The sequence below is a fragment of the Sphaerodactylus townsendi genome, linkage group LG03, assembly GCF_021028975.2.
Source record: "Sphaerodactylus townsendi isolate TG3544 linkage group LG03, MPM_Stown_v2.3, whole genome shotgun sequence".
NCBI lineage: Eukaryota > Metazoa > Chordata > Lepidosauria > Squamata > Sphaerodactylidae > Sphaerodactylus > Sphaerodactylus townsendi.
In genome coordinates, this window is record NC_059427.1 from 4,918,148 (window position 1) to 4,937,965 (window position 19,818).

General features: G+C 44.1%; 3 protein-coding genes across 32 annotated transcripts in view; 2 read left to right on the forward strand and 1 right to left on the reverse strand.

The window, feature by feature from the left end:
- Positions 1–19,818, reverse strand: part of LOC125428587 (zinc finger protein 883-like) — a 1,608,225-nt gene that overhangs the window by 927,363 nt on the left and 661,044 nt on the right. The window lies entirely within an intron of this gene.
- Positions 1–19,818, forward strand: part of LOC125428534 (zinc finger protein 345-like) — a 770,962-nt gene that overhangs the window by 213,040 nt on the left and 538,104 nt on the right. The gene's annotated exons all lie outside the window — the stretch shown is intronic.
- On the forward strand, positions 1,374–9,208 carry LOC125428841 (zinc finger protein 560-like). Its single transcript, XM_048489543.1, has 4 exons — positions 1,374–1,761; positions 2,947–3,076; positions 6,313–6,503; positions 7,657–9,208. Exons 1-4 carry the CDS (start codon positions 1,681–1,683, stop codon positions 7,945–7,947), a joined length of 693 nt encoding a protein of 230 aa, XP_048345500.1. The 5' UTR covers positions 1,374–1,680; the 3' UTR covers positions 7,948–9,208.

Consider the following 19,818-nt stretch of genomic DNA (forward strand, 5'->3'; position numbering starts at 1 on the left):
GTTTGGGGTGAATCCGAGAATGAGGGGATCCTTTTTCTCTTATTCCCACATTCTTCTGTGTACAGGGCCAGGATCTGCTAGGCAGGACCCAAAGTGTAGAGATAGGAAGGGGGAAGGAGTGAATGGGGAGAAGAGCCCCCTCATCCCCCCCTCCCCTGTTCCACTGCCCCATTTCACACCCTGTTTGACAGCCCTACAAAGAGGAACTGGGCAGAAAAGATTAAAGCGGCTAGAACAGTGATGGCGAACCTTTTCGAGACCACGTGCCCAAATTGCAACCCCAAACCCACTTATTTATCGCAAAGTGCCAACACGGCAATTTAACCCAAATACTGAGGTTTTAGTTTAGGAAAAACGGTTGGCTCCGAGGCACGCGTCACTCAGGAGAAAGCTTGGTGAAGCAACCGTGCAACGCTTCAAATGGGTGAATCACAATCCTAGGAGGGTTTACTCAGAAGCAAGCCCCATTGCCAGCAACTGAGCTTACTCCCAGGTAAAGGATCATGCCCAGGCCAGCCTAGATGTGTGTGTGTGCGGGTGGGGGGTTGGGTGATTTTCCCCTCCCCTCCCACATGATGAACTCTGTGCACGAGTGTCCACAGAGAGGACTCTGAGTGCCACCTCTGGCACCCGTGCCATAGGTTCGCCACCACTGGGCTAGAAGGTCCTCTTCCCGTTCACGTCTCTTGCAGGGCTTCATTCCCCGGCTCTTCTGTCGTTGGGGGCTTCTTTGTTTAGCACAAAGAGGCTCTTTCTGGCACAAAAAGGGTGTGTGTGTGTGTGTACTGGGGAGGAAAAGGGCTCTTCTTCCCATTCGTTGCTTCTCCCTTCCTTTGGGTCCTGCCTAGCAGATCCTGGCCCTACATCTCACCCCCCTCCTCCAGCCCTCAATGTGGGGGTTTGGCGCCCAGAGGCATCGCTTCTCTCCCCTGGAGACCCTCCCCCCCCACCCCCCGCCCTGTGCTAGAGGCTTTGCCCTCCTGAATGAGAGGGCGTCCTCTGCAGACTCTGCACCGTCTGAATGGGGCTCATATCGAAAAACACTGAATGCCCCAGAGAAAATCCCGGGACTGGGGGTCCTCCCTCCCCACCCCCCCACCCCCGCTTACTTTGGCAAATTGGGGGAAGGGACAAGGGCAGCAGATGGAGCAGCCCCACCAGGTTTGAGAGGGGGTAGCTCTCGTGGATCGGGGTCCGCCACTGACCCCCCCTTCCATCCACCCCACATTTCCAGCCCCCAGCCCCCAAACCCCAAACCCCCCAAACCCCCAGGTCCCTAGACTCACTCGGAAGAAGCGGAAACAGCAAAGGAGGCTGCCCCATTATAGGCGGCCGCTCTAGGCTTTGGGGGCTCGCAAGGGCGCCTGGGAAGTGTAGTTCCCAGCGGCAGAACAAAGCCCATGGGCCAAGGGGGAGGTCTGGGGAGGGCAAAAGGGCGTCTTCTTCTTCTCTCCCCCCCCCCTCTGCGGGTGGGATCCCGAAAAAGAGGCGGGGGAACGCAGAGCCCGCGAAGAGGGAGGGGAGAAGCCCCCTCCTTGTAAACCTCCCTCCTCCCTTGCAGATTGTTGTTGCAGAACTGCAATTCCGAAGAGGGTTTGCGAGCCCCAGAGAAGAGTCAGAGGTGGGGGGTGGGTGGGTGGCTTTTCCCTGCAGGGGAAGGGGGATATTTGGGGGAGAAAGATGGGGTCTCCCGTGGCCTCGAATCTTTCGGGTCTCCTGCGGCTGGAGGGAGAATCTGGTTCTCGCAGGTCTGCAGGAAAGGTGAGTTTGGGATTTCATCCAACACATCGTGGGCAAGAACTGGGGGAGAAAAACACGTGTGAACGGAAGGGAAGAAGATGCAGAGCTGGTCGGAGGGAGCATGGAGAGGAGGGGGGGGGGCGTTTCCCCAGGCAAGATCAGGGCGTTGGGTTTGGGGTCCTCCTGTGGTTTCACCCAGTTGAAAGCGTTCCCTGCGAACAGCCTGTGATCCCCTGTCTGATCCAGCAGGTTTCGGAGTCTTTCCTTGCTGCCCTGTTTGCAAGCTCCCACAAAGAAGCATTTGGCTTTGTTTTCCTTTTGCAATTGTATTTTCATAATATACCGTTATTTTCTCTGCTGTGGGTTCCCAGTGAGCTCAGCAGAACAAAGGTGGTGTACCCAACACACACACACACACACACACACACACACACACACACACACACACACCACTGAAGAAGACTGAACTGCAAATGATCTTGGTGGATTTTATTGTGCCACCAACTTAGCTGTTTCATGTCATTGTTAATATTTATAATTTACCATTTGAGGTCCATCCAACTTTTTTCTCCCTCCGCCCCTTCCTTTTATGTCTTAGTTTTTGCACACATTCCACAGGATTACTTTGCCTATTCTCTATCTCAGAAGCTTATTCAGACTTCTTTTACTGGTTGACACACAGACACACCCTGGACGCTGTATATTATATTAGTAATATTTTCAATTACTGTGGCTCAACCTTTGCAATCTTCATGAGCACCATCCTCCAGAAAATCTCTGCATGGGCAAATGATTTGAAGGTTTCTGAAGGATGAAATTTAATTCACACTCCCTGTTTGTGCTGCCTCTACTTCCCCTGCTAATTTTTTGCAGCCCAGTTCCCAGAATCATCCTGTAGTTGGATGCCAATTTTAAAGCTCCTAGCCTTCATGCATAATTGTGGGGTGTGCTGCTTGTAGACCAATACGACCGTAGTATTATTTGTTTTGATGTAAAAATCACATGAATTCATAGACTTCTTCTGTGCAGTGTTCTGAGTTTGCTGTTCAAGACAGAGGCAGGAAAAAACGAATTCAATTTTCTTTGCCATTGGTTTAACCTGTAGCATTTTTTAAATCTACTGACTGGTCACTGAGATTCTTCTTCCCTTGCTGAATGTTCAGGGGCAGGAATCGATTATCAACCAGACAGTTTTTCTTCTTTCAGAGATTCCCTGTGTCCTTTGAGGAGGTAGCCATGTTCTTCACGGAGGAAGAATGGGCTCTGCTGGATTCAGGCCAAAGAAAAGTCTTCTGGGAAGTGATGGAGGAAAATTATGAGATGGTGGCCTCTCTGGGTAAAAACCATTTCCTGTTTCTTATGAACATTGAAGAGAAGGGAGGGGGTAGCCTCTTTCTTTGACAGTCTTGAACATCAAGAGAGTTTTGTTTGCCACTGAAGACAAACCAGAGCTCTCGCAACTAGGGATCTTACAGCACTTGGAAAAGAAAACATTGAATTCCTAGATGCTGTGAAGAGAAATCTGTTGATGATGTGAGTTCTTATTGGATAATCTCCAGTTAGGTTCCTGCTTTCTTCGACGGCCTTTCTATTTTGAATCAGTAACATTGGCACCACAAAAGAAACCTGGCTTATCGAGGCCAGGGTATTCTGAAGTTTCTTGAGTCCTTCCATAATTACAATTTTGTTCTCCTATAGGCAAAACTTGAGAAGATTGCATTAAGGTTAAATCAGCAGAATCCCTGGTTAAATCAATAGAATCCTTTAGCAAAGTAGAAAATGGAACAGTCTTTGAGGAAGCTTGAGGGAATGTGGGTTTGCAACTTGAAATGTTATTACATTTTTAGAAACTTCTACCTAGAAGACACGAACAAGGTAGGTGCACAGGAGTAAAACTTATTAAAAACTTGTCATCTGAAGGGAGATCACCCCTTAGAAGTCATAGGCTTAGAGCTCCAAGATTTAGCAGCTCACCCTTTTCAGGGGAAATACAGGAGTTGAAGAGTGATTTCAAAAACATGTTGATTAATTTTATGCTGATTTTACCATTGCTGGTTAGCCAAAATCAGTAAAGGAACTCTTGATGAATAATGACAAAAAAATCAAAAATGTGATGTAAAGCCAATTTGTCAGGCTGTTGATTGGACTTTAAATTTTAACACACACACCCCCCTTTGAATTTACCTTACCTGATGCTTTTAGGGGCTGACAAAAATGCCCTCATGCTTTCAGCCATCTGGCATTGTGAGGTTGAACCTAGGTTCTGTTGCTTAGGCTTCAGCTGCCAGAGTCTGCCAGGCATTTGCCGGGCACCTGCGCGAGGGTTGGCTTGGGACTTTGGCTGGGAAAATTCCCGTTTTGATTTCTAGCTTTGTGTTTGTGTTTTTTTTGTATTGGTTTTGCTGGGTTTTGCAGTTGGTTGGTGGTTCTGCTGCTTGGATTTTTGGCTTGGTTATGTTGGGTTTGTGCTGGTTTTGGGTTTGGAGGCCTTGACCTGTGGTGGTTGCTCATAAGTGTGCCTCTTTTCTTTTCCCTTTTGCTGCAATTGCATTTAATGGGAGATTTTTGTGGGGCTTGGGGGGAGGGGCTGTTTTTCAAAGTAGAGGCACCAAGTTTGCTGCACAACTGCAGCTAACACTCTTCAGAAGAACCCCCAAGTTTGGTGAAGTTTGGGACTGAGGGTCCAATTCTGTGGGCACCTAAATGTGTCTGTGCTGCCCTTCTCCTCCATGAGAACAAAGAGCATCCGATGTTGAGCTCTTCTCCAGTTCATCTTGCAACAACTCAGCGAGGTAGGTCTGCTAAGGCTCACCGGTTCAAACAGCAACCTTCTGTGGCTTGGTGGGGATTAGGACTCCGAGCTCCATGATCCTAGTCTGGCATTCGAATGACTGCCTCTGTCCTGTCAGATAAATGGTTCAGCCCCCTGCGTGTTTCCATAGAGTGGATCTTTTCAACCCTCACATCTCAGCTGCTGGCACTTCCCTGACTTCTCATGAGTAAACCTTGCAAATAGTGGAGGAATATCATAGAGCTAATTTGTGCTAGGATGGTCTGGTTCAATTCCTTTTTGGCACTGCAGGTTGTTTCATCATTCTGAAGATGGTGGCCAGTTTTGAGACAATATCCTTTTATTTTTTTGAGGAGTTATGAACTCCACCATCAACCTTGGCTTCCAGTGCCAAAAACACTTGACTGGAGGGGAGGGGTGTTGTTCCCCAAAATGGTGGGATGCAATGACTCTTTTTGGTTGGGGAAATTAGCTATAGAGCACAAGGTCGCTTAGCATCGCTTGAGGAGCGTTGGGTAATTTGATCGCTATATATATATAGATATAGATTGCCTATGTATACGGGCTTCAGTTCACCATAAGAAACCAGCAGAGAAAATAGATTTCTTTTTCAATGTTTTTAATTGGGAAAATAACAAATGGAATAAAATAAATTCTCACTCACTGGGGTAAAAACACATGCATTCCAGGGTTCCTAGGATATAATTTAGAGGTGAAAGATAGGTTTTGGATATATAAAGAGAAAGGATGGGATATCAAAGATTATATTACCAGTCTTGTGGATGCCCAGGAAACCTAGTGGCTAGGCTCTGTGCGGATGGAACAATATTACTGACCACCATGGTGGCATGAATATTGAACAACTGACTGGGGCCTGAGACATGCTTTTATAGGGAAAAAGCATGTCTTGGGGCAAATGTAATCCTTGAGCAAAAGATTCTTCCTGCTGTTCCAAGTGAGCTGATGGTCCTGAGTATCAGACCATTGAGCTGATGGCTGGCCCATTATCTTAATGGGTTTTGCCTGCTGTTGAACAATACAGGTAACGACCCTTAATGGGCATTGCAACATAAGATGGTCACAAGGGGATGAGTCACAGGAAGACTTTTGAGTAGATAAAGAGATATATCCAAAAGAATTGGTTTGATAAATATAGACAAAGAGAACTGGCTTTGCCCAGGTGTGCTATTGTGCATATTCAAATGGTGTTTTCTGAATATGAGCCAGCCATGAGGTTTGCGGGGAGGGGGTTTCCATTAAGCATTCTTGCTCATAAGTCAAACACAGTCCCAAAATGGAGTTTCTGAACCAGACTCTTTCTGTCCAGGGCACTTCTTCTGTTAGATTCTGACAGGGTAGCATTCCAGGAGAAAGACCATTCTTTCACATTTTGCGCTAACCCAGGTCAGTTGGCTACAGTGTGAATTGTAATTCCTTTCATGTTTGGCATGATTTTGGGGGGGACACCTTGTTACTACAGCCTGTTCCACACTCTTTCCTTTCTGTTCTTGTGGTAGACAAGATGTTCTTAGGGCAGCAAGTGTAAAGGTCTTGTGTTGTTGCTGTGAGGTAACTTTTGTATTGGTAACTGCTGTGAGGTAACTTTTGTATTTGTATTGTAAGAGGACAGAGATCACTGAAACAGGATTTCAGAAAATAGGAAAGATATATTTACTTATACGCACATGAAGCTACCCCACGAAGTGACAAATGAACAGTGAAATCTTCTCGTCTGCATTCCCAACTCCTTTATCTGTTCTCATTCTGTTTGTCTCTTGCAGGAAACTACATGTCCCAGAAGGCCTTACAAGCACCAGAAAGATCAGCTTTGCCATTTTTCTGTGTCAAGGAGGTGGTTTCTCTTCAAAGTGGAGGAGGACAAATATGGAATATGGACATCCGCAGGGCTTCTTTTCTCTCATGCTTCCCCTTGTTGGAGGGAGAATTTGGCTCATGCACATCTGCAGGACAGGTGAGTTTAGGATTTCCTCAACAGCTCTAGGGCAAGAATATGGTGGTTGGGGTGGGGACAGAAAATTTGTGTGACTAAGCATGAAAGAAGAAAAGGTAGCCAGGGGGAGCATAGAGAAAGAGGCCTTCCTGCTGAGAACTGCATTATTAAGTGGGGTTTTCTTGCGTTTTCATCCTCTTGAATGTGTTCCAGGTCCCCAGACTGTGTTTATTTTGTTTTTTAAAAATGTAGGTGAACCCCCTAGTCTCGTGCAGCAATGCTCATTTTCTGTCCTTACTGCACCCTTCATATCTCATTCTCTAACTTGGCAGCCAGTCTGAAGTCAAGGCAAGTCAGTCTTTGTTACAACCCATGGGCCATTTAGAGCAGAGTGAAACAGTTACAAGAAGAAACAGAAAACAGATTTAAAAACAGATATAAACTTAATTAACTACTTAAAACCTCCCTGCGCATCCCTTGTATTATGATACCTGCAGCTAAAAGGCTGGAACCTGGATTAATTCTTCTCTGGGTGTTACGTTTTCATTGCAGAAGATGGAAACTTTGCCATAGAAACCTCTGCCAATAAGATTGCTACAATTTTCTTATTAGGCGAAAGAGGTTCCAATAAATCAAGCACGCCTGTACACGAAATCTGCAGTGGAAAAACAGCAACAGCATGAACCAATGTCTCAAGTAGGATAACACAGCAAGGGCAAAATCTACAATTGGATTCAATATTCTTGTATCTTCTTGGCAGGAGTCCACACAGTAGTATGTTAAATCTAGCCAGCATAAATGCATGATGTCTTAGAGTTGTTAATAAAGATAGGCAATGCGAGATCACTGCAGCCAAGTGAAATAGTCAAGTATTCTGGGGTTAAATGTTCAAGATAGTATAGTGTTGGCATTACTATTATCTAGGGTTTTTCTAACATTTTATTTGACTCAACCAGGTGAGGCCCAGTTTTTGTAATTTTCTTAGTTTGTATTTCATGAAGTCTTCCAGTATAGTATAACTGTCATTGTCTGAAAAAAAATCATCATTTGCCTTCCCATTACTTTGATGTTTTGCTTTCTTTGAATCTATTGAGGGCCAAGGGATTCTCCTTTCTGTTTTGGATGCTTAAGGGCAGGAATCCATGATGAACTGGGCCATATTTTCCTCTTTCAGATATTTGCTGTGTCCTTTGAGGATGTTGCTACGTGCTTCACGGAGGAGGAATGGGCTCTGCTGGATTCTGGTCAAAGAAAACTCTGCTGGGAAGTAGTGAAGGAAAATTACGAGACCTTGTGCTGTCTGGGTAAGGATGTTTTCCCTGTGATCATGAATAAGGAAAAGAGCGGAGAGGTAATATCTTCCTTTGGCCTTCTTGAATTTCAGGAAACAATTCCCTTTGTCATAGCAGAAGGAATGGTACTCCCACACTTGGGGATGTTACAGCATCTCTCCAATGCTGTTTAATGTATATATTTGCCAGGTATTTTCCCTGTAGGAAACAATTCTGCTGTGTCATAAGCGAGTTCCCCAGACAGTGATGTAAGCAGCTTGACTTTTGCAGCTTAATCAGTGAAAACTAGCCCATTTGACAAATCTGTCTTTGTGGCACGTAGACCTTTGACCATGTTTAAAATGCCCCATACTGGATTCTAGTTTATGTTTGCTGAAGTAGACTTAACATGGCCCCCCTCAAGAGCACTTTCCTACCAAGTTGTGTGGAAGCGCTATTTTACAGAACTCTGACAGGTGCCTGTTTCCAGGGCTGGGTTAACCTGATGTTCATTATCTGCAAGAAATCCTCAGTAGAGCATAATAAAGTTTAACAAATTTATTTAGGGGTAATAGGGGCACACAAGCACAATATAATCAAAGCAGCAGAACACACACACAGTGCTAGGATATAAACAGTGTTGAGGGGATAGGTTTGGAATAGATGAAATAAAATTGGGGAGTTAGGGTTATAGTCACCTGATCTTGGAGCAGAAAGGTCCAATGAACAGAGCTGAGCGACCTGCGCTAGCTCTGGTAGAAGAAAGAACAACGCATTGGGGACAATATCAGGAGACAGAAAGGTGTCCAGAAATATTGATCACTGGCTTCTGGGAGAGCGGGTTTCTTTTAGGGGAAAAGGGACCCGTAGGGTTATGCAGAGTGGCCCTTAATCTCCCAGGACAAAGGGGAGTCTTGTCTTTCTAGAGGAAGACAGGAAACAGACATCAACTTTAAATGTTGTAATTAAGCTAATGGTTTGAGTTCTTAGGCTGATGGGCTAGGCTGGGAGTGCCCAGAGGTGGGCAGAGTATAGGATGTACACTGTTGTACTAAAGTAGAACACCCCCCCCCCCCCCGCAAGGGTCAGTCTGGTAACATCCACTCCGCCCCAACAAAGGCTGTGACACCAATTGCTGGCTTTGTTTAATGTCATTACAATTCACAGATGAGACCTTCAATAAACAATGCAATAGTGTTAGAGTGTAGAATCAACCAGAATTCTAAAAACATACCTGAGGGAAAGCATAAATATTAATGTTGGACATTACATGATGCAGAATCACATAGTAGGATCTGATGTTCTTCAAACTATACATGGTATCATAGATCACAGTCCCTCATGATTTTTTTAGCCCTTTGCAAATTGTTTCATAACTTGCTTGTCTCCTGCTTGCCCTGTTCTAGACCTCAGTGTGTTTGGTTCAGGACCTGACATGTTGTTTGCTCTTCTGGTTTGATGTCTAAACCTGGTGAGGGGAGAAGCCATATAAATGCTTGGAGTGTGGAAAGAGCTTCTCTTGCAGTGGCAACTTGACTGCACATGAAAGGATTCACACAGGGGAGAAGCCATATAAATGCTTGCAGTGTGGAAAGAGCTTCTCTTGCGGTAGCAACCTAACTATCCATGAAAGGATTCACACAGGGGAGAGACCATATAAATGCTTGCACTGTGGAAAGACATTCTATTGCAGTGGCAACTTAACTGCACATGAAAGGATTCACATGGGAAAGGCCATATAAATGCTTGCACTGTGGAAAAAGCTTCTATCGTGCTAGTCACCTAACTACACATCAGAGAGTTCACAGCGAAGATGCTAAATAAAATGGCATGTGCTACAAGGCTCATTCACAGGTATAGTCTTACCTTACATGCAAATAAGTCTAGCCAGGTTAAGTCATTTCATAGCAGGTGGGGAAATGTTGCGTACAATCTGTAGTTGTCACCAGAGGCACCTAAAGTTTGATGGAAGTCTACTGAAGCTAAATGATTGTTCTGCTAATGAGTTTTTTAACAGCTTGCTTTGTGTTTTTCTGCTTTGTATTTTATAATGTAATCCCTGTTCTCAACTCTGCAGTCTTGGGTGGGGTGTGTGTGTCGCATTTCAGGTATGAATCATGTGCAAATTTGGATCTACATATGCTCAACTAAATTCACAGCAAAAAAAGAGAGTTAATTTTCAGCCTTTCCCACCTCTCTGCATATCTGCCAAAATTGGATCATGCTGATTATGTTTCCTTGTACTTGTGCTTCATGACTTCCATTGGCCTTTTTTTGTAATATGCCTCCCACCTTATGACTTGGATAAAAGGATTGATGGGTTTTCATTTGTATTTATATTTGACAAAGTGAACTTTTGATTCGCAAAAGTTTTTTTTCCCCTGCAACATTTTGTTGGCCATTCAGGTGATGCCATACTTAAATTTTGTTCAACTCTACGAACACAGCTATCCCCTGGAAACCATTTTCATAATATACATGAGTTTGATTGCTATGGAAAAGTGTAGTGAACAAGCTAGTTTGTTTAATCTTTATTCCCAGTATATACATTTATTAAATAGAATTATTTCTAGTTAGCATTGTCAACTTTATTATAAGCATTGCTAAGAGGTCACTTTCAATATTTATTCTAGGACTCATTGTTCATCATCTGTAAAAACAAAATACTTCTTATGTCTCTTTCCTCTTATTACTTGACAAAAGTGGTGTAGTGGTTAAGAACAGCGGACTCTAATCTGGAGAACGGGGCTTGATTCCACATACCTCTACAAGAGGTGGGATTCAGCCAGTTTGCACCACTTCGGCAGAAACAGTTGTTAAATTTTATTTATTTATTTATTATTGCATTTTTATGCTGCCCTCCCCCGGAGGGCTCAGGGCGGTGTACAACACTAACAAGCAGACAATAAAACAAAATAAAAGTTAAGACTTAAAATGCAGCATTCAGTTATCAAAACCAATTTAAGTTTAAAATAGATGGCATCCGACTATTAAAACTCCTCTTAAGAGAAGGACAGTGGATCTTCGAGTGTTTCTCAGAATGTTTGTTTCGGGCACCCACATCAGCAGCTGGTCTCCCTGAAGGCCCAGTGGAAAAGCTCAGTCTTACAGGCCCTACGGAACTCATTAAGGTCCCGCAGGGCCTGGACAGCTGGAGGGAGAGCATTCCTCCAGGCAGGGGCCAGGGCCGTAAAAGCCCTGGCCCTGGTGGAGGCCAGCCGCATCATAGAGGGGGTGGGGATCACCAGCAGATTGGCCTCCGCAGAATGCAGGGACCGACATGGGACATATGGGGCCAGACGGTCTCGTAGGTACGAGGGTCCCAGGCCGCGCAAGGCCTTAAAGGTTAGAACCAATACTTGAAGACGATCCGGAACTCAACTGGGAGCCAGTGCAGGCGACGCAACACGGGCATAATATGATCTCTAAAGGCACCGCCCGTGAGCAGACGCGCCACCGCATGCTGGACCAATGTTAATTTCCGGATCAGCTGCAAGGGAAGGCCCGCGTAGAGCGAGTTGCAATAGTCTAATCTGGAGGTGACCGTTGCATGGACCACTGTGGCCAGATCCGCCTGGGAGAGGAAGGGGGCCAGTCGCCGGGCCTGGCGAAGATGGAAAAACGCAACCCGGGTTGTATGGGCCACCTGGGTCTCCATTGAAAGAGACAAATCCAGGTGGACCCCCAGGCTGCGAACTGAGGGGGTCGGTGCCAATGAGACCCCCTCCCACACCGGCGGCTGAAAGTCCCCCGCCTCCCCCCCACGGCCTAGCCAAAGGATCTCCGTCTTTGTTGGATTCAGCTTTAACCTGCTCTGCTTCAACCAACCAGCAACCGCCTCCAAACAATGCTGCAGAGCTGCAGGGGCGGTGACGGCTCCCCCCTCCATCGACAGAATGAGCTGGGTGTCATCAGCATACTGATGACAGACCAGCCCAAAGCTCCGTACCAGCTGAGCAAGGGGTCGCATATAGATGTTAAATAAGTTTCTGGATTAAGAATCCAGGCTTTGGCCATAATGGAAATATTGTCAGAAACTTTATTTCAGCCTTTGGTTTCTTTGTTCCTGACCAACCAGCCACCCTCTCAGAGCTGGCTCCCTGACTCAAGAATTGAGCCCACTGGGCAACGGTGTGGAGGTCAAAGGTTTGTGACAGGGATATTACCTGCTTTATAAATCTTAGTCTTAATTATTCATTAGAGGAGCACAGCCAAGTGGAAGCGGCTCAGTCCCTGACAGAAAAAAGGTGGGAAAACTCAAGCTGAGTCACAGAGTGGTTTCCTTGTCTGAGTGATTTTGGATCTGTGGGGATCTGTCACACCCTCCTTCCTTCCTTGCAGAGGTGTAAGTCAAATTCTCCCTCCAAGCAGGAAAAAAGTACACATAAAGTCATACAGTCCTCAACCAAAGCAGCCCTTTTCTCCACAGGAACTGATCTCTGCCAGCTGGAGATCAGCTTTCATTCCTGGAGATGTCCAGGCGTACCTGGAGGTTAACAACCCTGTGCTGCTTCTTTCTCTTTCCTATTTACAGATATTTACAGATTCCTTTCAGCCATATTTTCTCCCTGCTCTCATGCCTCAGAGTGTGCTGGAGTCTCCTTTGGAGGTTTTTAAGCAGAGGCTGGACAGCCATCTGTCAGGAGTGCTTTGATTGTGGATTTCAGCAAAGCAGGGGGTTGGACTTGATGGCCTTTGTGGTCTCTTCCAACTCTATGATTCCATAATGTTTATCTTTCATATTATGTTGTATATATGTGAGCTTTCTGCCATTTTATTGAATATGCTACATTTAAAATTATATACTGATTTTTGTATAATGGTAGGAATTATGGTTGTAACAAGCTTCATATCAACATGAGTATATCACTTTCGAATAGAACCCTGAAGTAACCTGGCAGAAACAGTATGACCACTGATGGAGAGTCTACAAAAGCGCTGCTAACTGTGGGTGGCACGTGATCAGCATTCTGGTCGATTTCACCAGGAATTGTGCATGCAGTGAAAAATGGATTCTTGATTCAATTATACAGCATTTCTGGTCAATTTTACCAGGAGTGGAGTTTACAGTGGAAAAGACTGGGTTTTGACCTTCAAAATATTCTCCAATCACAGCTAAGAGACCAACAGAACATGCATTCAGACTCATATTAAGGAGCACGAAAGATAATCGGCTTAACCATCCTGAAAAAGCTGTAGTAGCAGAACATGTCCTAAACAAAACTGGACATAATATTTTATTTGAAAACACTGAAATTCTAGACAACTCGGACGGTTACTATGTCAGACTGCACAGGGAGGCCATTGAAATTCACAAACGCCAAGACAACTTCAACAAGAAAGAAGCGACTCTGAGAATTAACAAAGCTTGGCTACCAGTACTTAAAAATACCAGAATCAAAGGCCAAGGGCATGCTAAGTTCACAGACAATGGACACCACCCAGACAGTATTTGCATTCACCAATACTGCTGCTGCTGCAGGGAATGCAAATGCGACTACAAATGTAAATGGACTGATTACCCCACCCGCAATACAATGTACTCAACCACACCTTTGCATAGCAAGTTCCACCCATACACTTCCTGATTGGTTCCCCACCCTGGGACATGGACAATATATACCCCACTAAACATTCCCTTCTCACTAGACACAGTGTGTAACAGACTTCTCTCTGTGATACACCTCTGAAGATCCCAGCAACAGATGCAGGTGAAACATTAGGAACAAGATCTACCAGACCATGGCTACACAGCCTGGAAAACCCACCACAACCAAAAGGTCTCTCATTTGTGTTAGTTCTTTGGTGCTTTTGAAGACTGTTACTATGATTGAATCTCTTTCCACACTGTGAGCATTCAAACGATCTCTTTTGTGTGAGTTCTTTTTTATTTTTAATAATAACATTCTCACTTAAAAAACACACACATATATAATCACCAATCACAACAGACAAGAAAAAAATGTAACAAATTACAATGACTTCCAGCTATCTCATCCTTAACTGAAAATTAACTTTAGATTCATGCACATGATTTAAAAAAATTGTTCATTTAGATTTTGTTTTATGAAGTCTAATAAAATTGCTGTTTTTTTAATTTCAGATTTCAAATTCTGCTATTGTTTCTTTTTTAATACGTTTTCCAAAAATATTCTGTAAAAGGTTTCTAGTTTTCTAAAAGGTTGTCCATATTATTGTCCCTTTAATAAAGATGTTATTTTTTCCCATTTCTGCATATTCTGTGACTTTCCAAATCCAGTCCTCCTTTGTTGGTATTTTATTCTCTCTCCATTTTTGTGCAAATAGAGTCCTTGCTGCAGTAGTTATATAGATAAAGAGCAGTCTATATTGATTTGAAATATCTTTCCCCTTGAATCCCAACAGAAAGGCCTTTTTTCACAATTGCTGTTTTCAGGATCTTTTGTATTTCTTTTAATATCATGTTCCAAAAGGATTTAGCCTTTTTATACATCCACCACCCATGAAAGAAAAATTGCTCTTGTTGTTGGCCTTTCCAACACTTATCAGACATACCTTTATAATCTTTGCCTATTTTTTTGGTGTCAAATACCATCTATATACCATTTTATAACAATTTTCCTTCAAGTTATAACATGCTTTCACAGTTTCTCCCACTGTTCCATCTGAATGTTTCTACCAACATTTCTAGTCCATTTTATGTTACAGATTTGACCATCTCATCTTCTGTATCCCATTTCAGTAATATCTTTAGTGAATAGTTTATCATAATTTGAACATAAGTTACTTCCAAAATTTGTCATTTGTGTGGTAAAATCTGGATTTTTGATCAGCTTTAAACATATCTAGTAACTGATAATAATGGAACCAGTTTTTAACTATTTCTTTTAAATCATTCATAGGTTTAAGCTCACATTTGTCATCTTGGATGTTCAGAAATTCTCTTTAAGTAGGCCATTTTTCTTGAGTGCTTTTCTAGTAAAAGCTGCAACTGGAAACCATCATAAAGGAGTTGTACTTGCTAACAACCTCTTATATTTCTACCATATTCAAAGAACACTCCATCTTACATAGTAATAAAAACAATCTTTATGCATTTCCCCCTTATACCACAAATGTCCACACCATCCAAATCTCCTATCAAAATGCACCCAGGGGCAAGAGTCTAGAATTCATCAATATTTTCCATTTCCTTATCCATACCAATGAGGCTGCTTCAAAATACAGTTTTAAATCTGGCAATGAGAAACCCCTTTTTCCTTTGCATCCTAAATATTTTTATATTTAATTCTTAGTTTCTTACCTTGCCAAATAAAATAACCTATATCTTTTTGCCATTGCTTAAAACATAATGCAGAGTTGATTAATGCCATTTCTTGAAGCAGAAATAGCATTCATGGCAATACATCTTTCCACATTCTGAACATTCAAAAGGTCTAGCCTTTTTGTGAAAGTCAGTTGAAAATTGCTACTATGATTGAATCTCTTTCTACCATTTCCTTTGTGTGAGTTCTTTGATGATTTTGAAGAGTGCTATTGTTACTGAATCTCTTTCCACACTCCGAGCATTCAAAAGGTCTCTCCTTTGTGTGAGTTCTTTGATGCTTTTGAAGATTGCTACTCTGGCTGAATCCCTTTCCACATTCTGAGCACTCAAAAGGTCTCTCCTTTGTGTGAGTTCTTAGATGTCGTTGAAGATTGCTACTCTGACTGAATCTCTTTCCACACTCTAAGCATTGAAAAGGTCTCTCCTTTGTGTGAGTTCTTGTATGCTGTTGAAGAGTGCTACTCTGACTGAATCTCTTATCACACTCTGAGCACTTAAAAGGTTTTTCCTTTGTGTGAGTTCGTTGATGCTGTTGAAGAGTGCCATTCAGACTGAATCTCTTTCCACACTCTGAACATTCAAATGGTTTTTCCTTTGTATGAGTTCTTTGATGCTTTTGAAGAGTGCTACTAAGACTGAATCTTTTTAGACACTCTGAGCATTCAAAAGGTTTTTCTTTTGTGTGAGTTCTTTGATGCTTTTGAAGAGTGCTACTGTGACTGAATCTCTTTCCACACACTAAGCATTCAAAAGGTCTCTCCTTTGTGTGAGTTCTTTGATGCTGTTGAAGGTGGCTACTATGACTGAATCTCTTTCCACACTCTGAGCATTCAAAAGGTCTCTCCTTTGTGTGAGTTCTTTGATGTTGTTGAAGGTGGACTTTCTGATTGAATCTCTTTCCACACTCTGAGCATTCAAAAGGTCTCTCCTTGGTGTGAATTCTTTGATGCTGTTGAAGATGGACACTCTGACTGAATCTCTTTCCACACTCTGAGCATTCAAAAGGCTTCTCTCCTGTGTGGGTTCTTTGGTGCACAAGGAGCTTTGATCTGCAGCTGAAGAACTTTCCACATCGAAAGCATTTATGTGCCCTCATTATACTGTGCTTTGGAAGATGAACATTACCTTTTCTTCTACCAGAGAAGGTCATTTCCCTCTCTAAGCACGCTAATGGCTTTTCTCTTGAATTAGTCCTTTGGTGTTGAAAAAAATCTGATTTCTGTAAGGAGCTCTGCTTTCGACTGTGCATTTGCAAATGGATTTCATATCGGTTTTGATTTGAGAAGTTCATTCCGTACTCCAAACACTTATATGCTTCCTTGTCCATGTCAATTACATCATAGAAATTCTGTTCTTGGGCAGGGATGTTTTTATCCCTCTTCTTGGCCATGTGACTTCCTTTCTGCCACTTTGGTCCACCTTGATTTCTGTCAGTTCCTTTCCAATCTTTATTCTTTTGTTTAACTGGCAATAGCTCATGCACTTTCTCTTCACTTTCAGTCCACCGCTCATCCCCTGCTGGAATAAAAAGAGAGATCCCATTATCACCCAAACAAGGAGGTCTGATCTTCCCATGAAGCTCCATCCACACTGAAAACATTTCAGCAGATTTTTCTGCTGTGTATTGAAGCATACATTAATATACACTTTAAAAGAACATTCAAGCCTGCTGCAACTGAAAGGCTTGGTTTGCTATCTAATGATATATACACATCCTCACCTGAGTGAATTCTTTGATGTGAAGCAAGGGCTGATTCCCGACTGTAGGTCTTTCCGCACTTCATACAATCATATTGTTTCTCTCTTGAGGGTATTTTCCTCTTGGAAATGAGACTGGTGTTCTTATTAAAGGTCTTTCTAAAGGTCACTCTTTCATTTTCATTTTTCCTGGAGCAGATTCTCCGGTTAGTATGGAGGCCTTTGGTCCTTTTTGTTTTGGTTGATCTTAGTGCCTGGACTGGGATTTCATTAAATCCTCCTCTACGGGATGGAATGGGCTTATCCCTTGCCTTGTCTGCATGGCTTTTCTTCTGACTCTGTGATCTGTCCTCAATCTTTCCTGTGGAATCTTCATTTTTGGCTTTTTCCAGAGAGAACCAGTGAATTCCCCCAACTGTCTCTTCTACATGTGCTGCTGGAAGGAAGAGAGAGGTCCAGTCAGCACCAAGGCAAGAAGCCAAGCCACCCATCAGGCATTACTCATTAGACCCTCTTTTCCCTCAAATGAACTGCTGGCTATGCCTTATCTCCAGTCATGCCCTGTAGTCAGCAGTTTTTATATTCAGTCTACCCCCTGCCCCCAAACTCCCCATATGCACTTTAGAGGGGGGAAATGGCAAAGAATCATTCCCCCACTGTTCACATTTGAATCATCATGCTGCTCATTTGAGCCTCTGCTTTCGATGATTAGACAGAAGTTTTTTATACCATGTCTTTCTCTACCCCAAAGAGCCTCAAAGCGGCTTACAAATCGCATTCCTTTCCCCTCCCCAGAACAGGCACTTTGTGAGGTAGGTGGAGCTGAGAGAGTTACATACATACATACATACATAAAACCTTTATTAGGCATAAAGAGCTGAGAGAGTTGTGAGAGAACTGGGACTGGTCCAAGGTCACCCAACAGGCTTCAGGGGGAGGAGTGCAGAGTCAAACCCCTCTTTCCAGGTAAGAGTCCACCACTTTTAACCACTGGAGGAACCGGGTTTGATTCCCCGCTCTGCCACCTGAGCTGTGGAGGTTTATCTGGGGGATTCAGATTAGCCTGTATACTCCCACACCCGCCAGCTGGGTGACCTTGGGCTAGTCACAGCTTCTCGGAGCTCTCTCAGCCCCACCTACCTCACAGGGTGTTTGTTGTGAGGGGGGAAGGGCAAGGAGATTGTAAGCCCCTCTGAGTGTCCTGCAGGAGAGAAAGGGGGGATACAAATCCAAACTCTTTTCTTCTACATCACATTGGCTCCATGCAAGAAGTTACCATAATTTCCAGTCCTGCAACTGGATAGACACTTTCCTTTGAGTTGTGATGAAAGCCAGGAAGAACTGGTTTTGAGCCTTTGCGCGCTCTCTCCCCTCTCCCCCTCTCCCCTCTCCCTCTCTCCTCTCCCCTCTCCCTCTCTCCCTCTCTCTCTCTCTCTCTCTCAAGAAACCAGGACTTCACCAAGTTAACCCCACAGTTCAAATGGGACCCCCATGGTTATAGGTAGGGTAGGTAAGGCCCTCTAGATGATGGCTGTAGGAAAGGGTTGATAGGCCTTTAGCCTCCTTTAGTCTGACTGTTATTAAGTTACTCTCCTCCTATCTTTCCCTGGAAAGTCTAATATTTAGGAATACTGCAGCTGCTCAAGTGCCACAGCTGAGAACAGCCCCAGAAACACCTTCAGAGCATCCCAGATTCCAGGCCCAAGAAGGCCTCCTTCTCTCTCTCCTTTCCCATCAGGCTTTGTGATTCTGCCAAACCAAGGCCCCTTCTGCACATGCAGAATAATGCACTTTCAATCCACTTTCAATGCACTTTGCAGCTGTGCAGAATAGCAAAATCCACTTGCAAGCAATTGTGAAAGTATTGTCGAAGGCTGAAAGCAATTGTGAAAGTAGATTGAAAGTGCATTATTCTGCATGTGCAGAAGGGGCCCAAGAGTTGCTAAGAAGTGAAGCAGAAATCCTCTGGGACTATTCATTGCTCATTGTCTTGACATAACCAGGAAGGATTCTCACTTGCAGCCAGTTCACTGGGGAAGGAAATACTCTGTCCAGGTCACCATCCGAGACCATATAACACCGGTCCTAAAAGAACTACATTGGCTGCCGGTCGAGTTCCGGATCACTTTCAAAGTTCTGGTATTAACCTTTAAGGACTTCAGCAATACTGGACCTACATGTTTTTGAGACTGCATCTTTGAGACCATATTGCCCTCAAAGGGGAATCTTCTAATGGTCCCTGTCCCATATTGCCCTCAGAGGGGAATCTTCTAATGGTCCCCGTCCCAAGAGATATCTGGAAGGCCTCAATGAGAAGCCTGGTGGAACAGGCTGCCAAGTGACATCAGAGCCCTGCGAGATTTATCTCAGTTCCGCAGAGCCTGTTAGTGGCTGTTCCACCAGGCCTTCTCTACCTAGCCAGCCAGGTCTGGAGGGGGGGAGGGAGAGAGCGTTTTTTTAATCGCCACCTGTTTTAATATCTGTCTTAGTATTAGTTTATTTTTATATACTGGTTTTAAAGTTTTTAATTATTATGCTATTGTATATACTTATGTTGTAACTCATCCTGAGCCCTACAGGGATAGGATAGAAATCTAAACAAACAAAAACCAAACAGATAAATAAGAAACTCTCCAGCCTTTTTTCAATGCAAGGCTTTTCTTACATTCCTGGCTCCTTTGGCACACAGAGGGGCCCTTTCTGCACTGCGGAAAGGGCACCCCTGCACCAGCAGGAATTCTGCCAGGGTGAGGGTGGCTGCCTGCACGGGAGGCTGCAGGAAAATTGCGAGAGGCCTCTCGCCAAGGTCAAGAGAAGCCTGTCTTCATTTCACCTCGTCAGCCTCTATAGCCAAGCTCTGTTGGACTTCCTACACTTTGGCCTATCAGCCCCCTCCCCACCTCCAGGGGTCGGAGGGACAGCGCCAGGGAGGGTCTCAGCAGTCCAGTAGGAGCCACAGGGGACGCACGAGGGTGAGTGGGGAGGACGGGAAAACAGTGTGTCCTCGGGAGTTTGAGGGCGGCCTGGACGCTTTGGGGAGGTGGAGGGGGGAGCTAGGACT

Bases quoted from the DNA above. Each gene is read 5' to 3' on its own strand.
- LOC125428841 (XM_048489543.1), top strand. From the start codon at position 1,681: ATGGGGTCTCCCGTGGCCTCGAATCTTTCGGGTCTCCTGCGGCTGGAG. The intron at 1,762-2,946 runs GTGAGTTTGGGA...TTCTTCTTTCAG, and splicing joins CTCGCAGGTCTGCAGGAAAG to AGATTCCCTGTGTCCTTTGA. The intron at 3,077-6,312 runs GTAAAAACCATT...TGTCTCTTGCAG, and splicing joins TGAGATGGTGGCCTCTCTGG to GAAACTACATGTCCCAGAAG.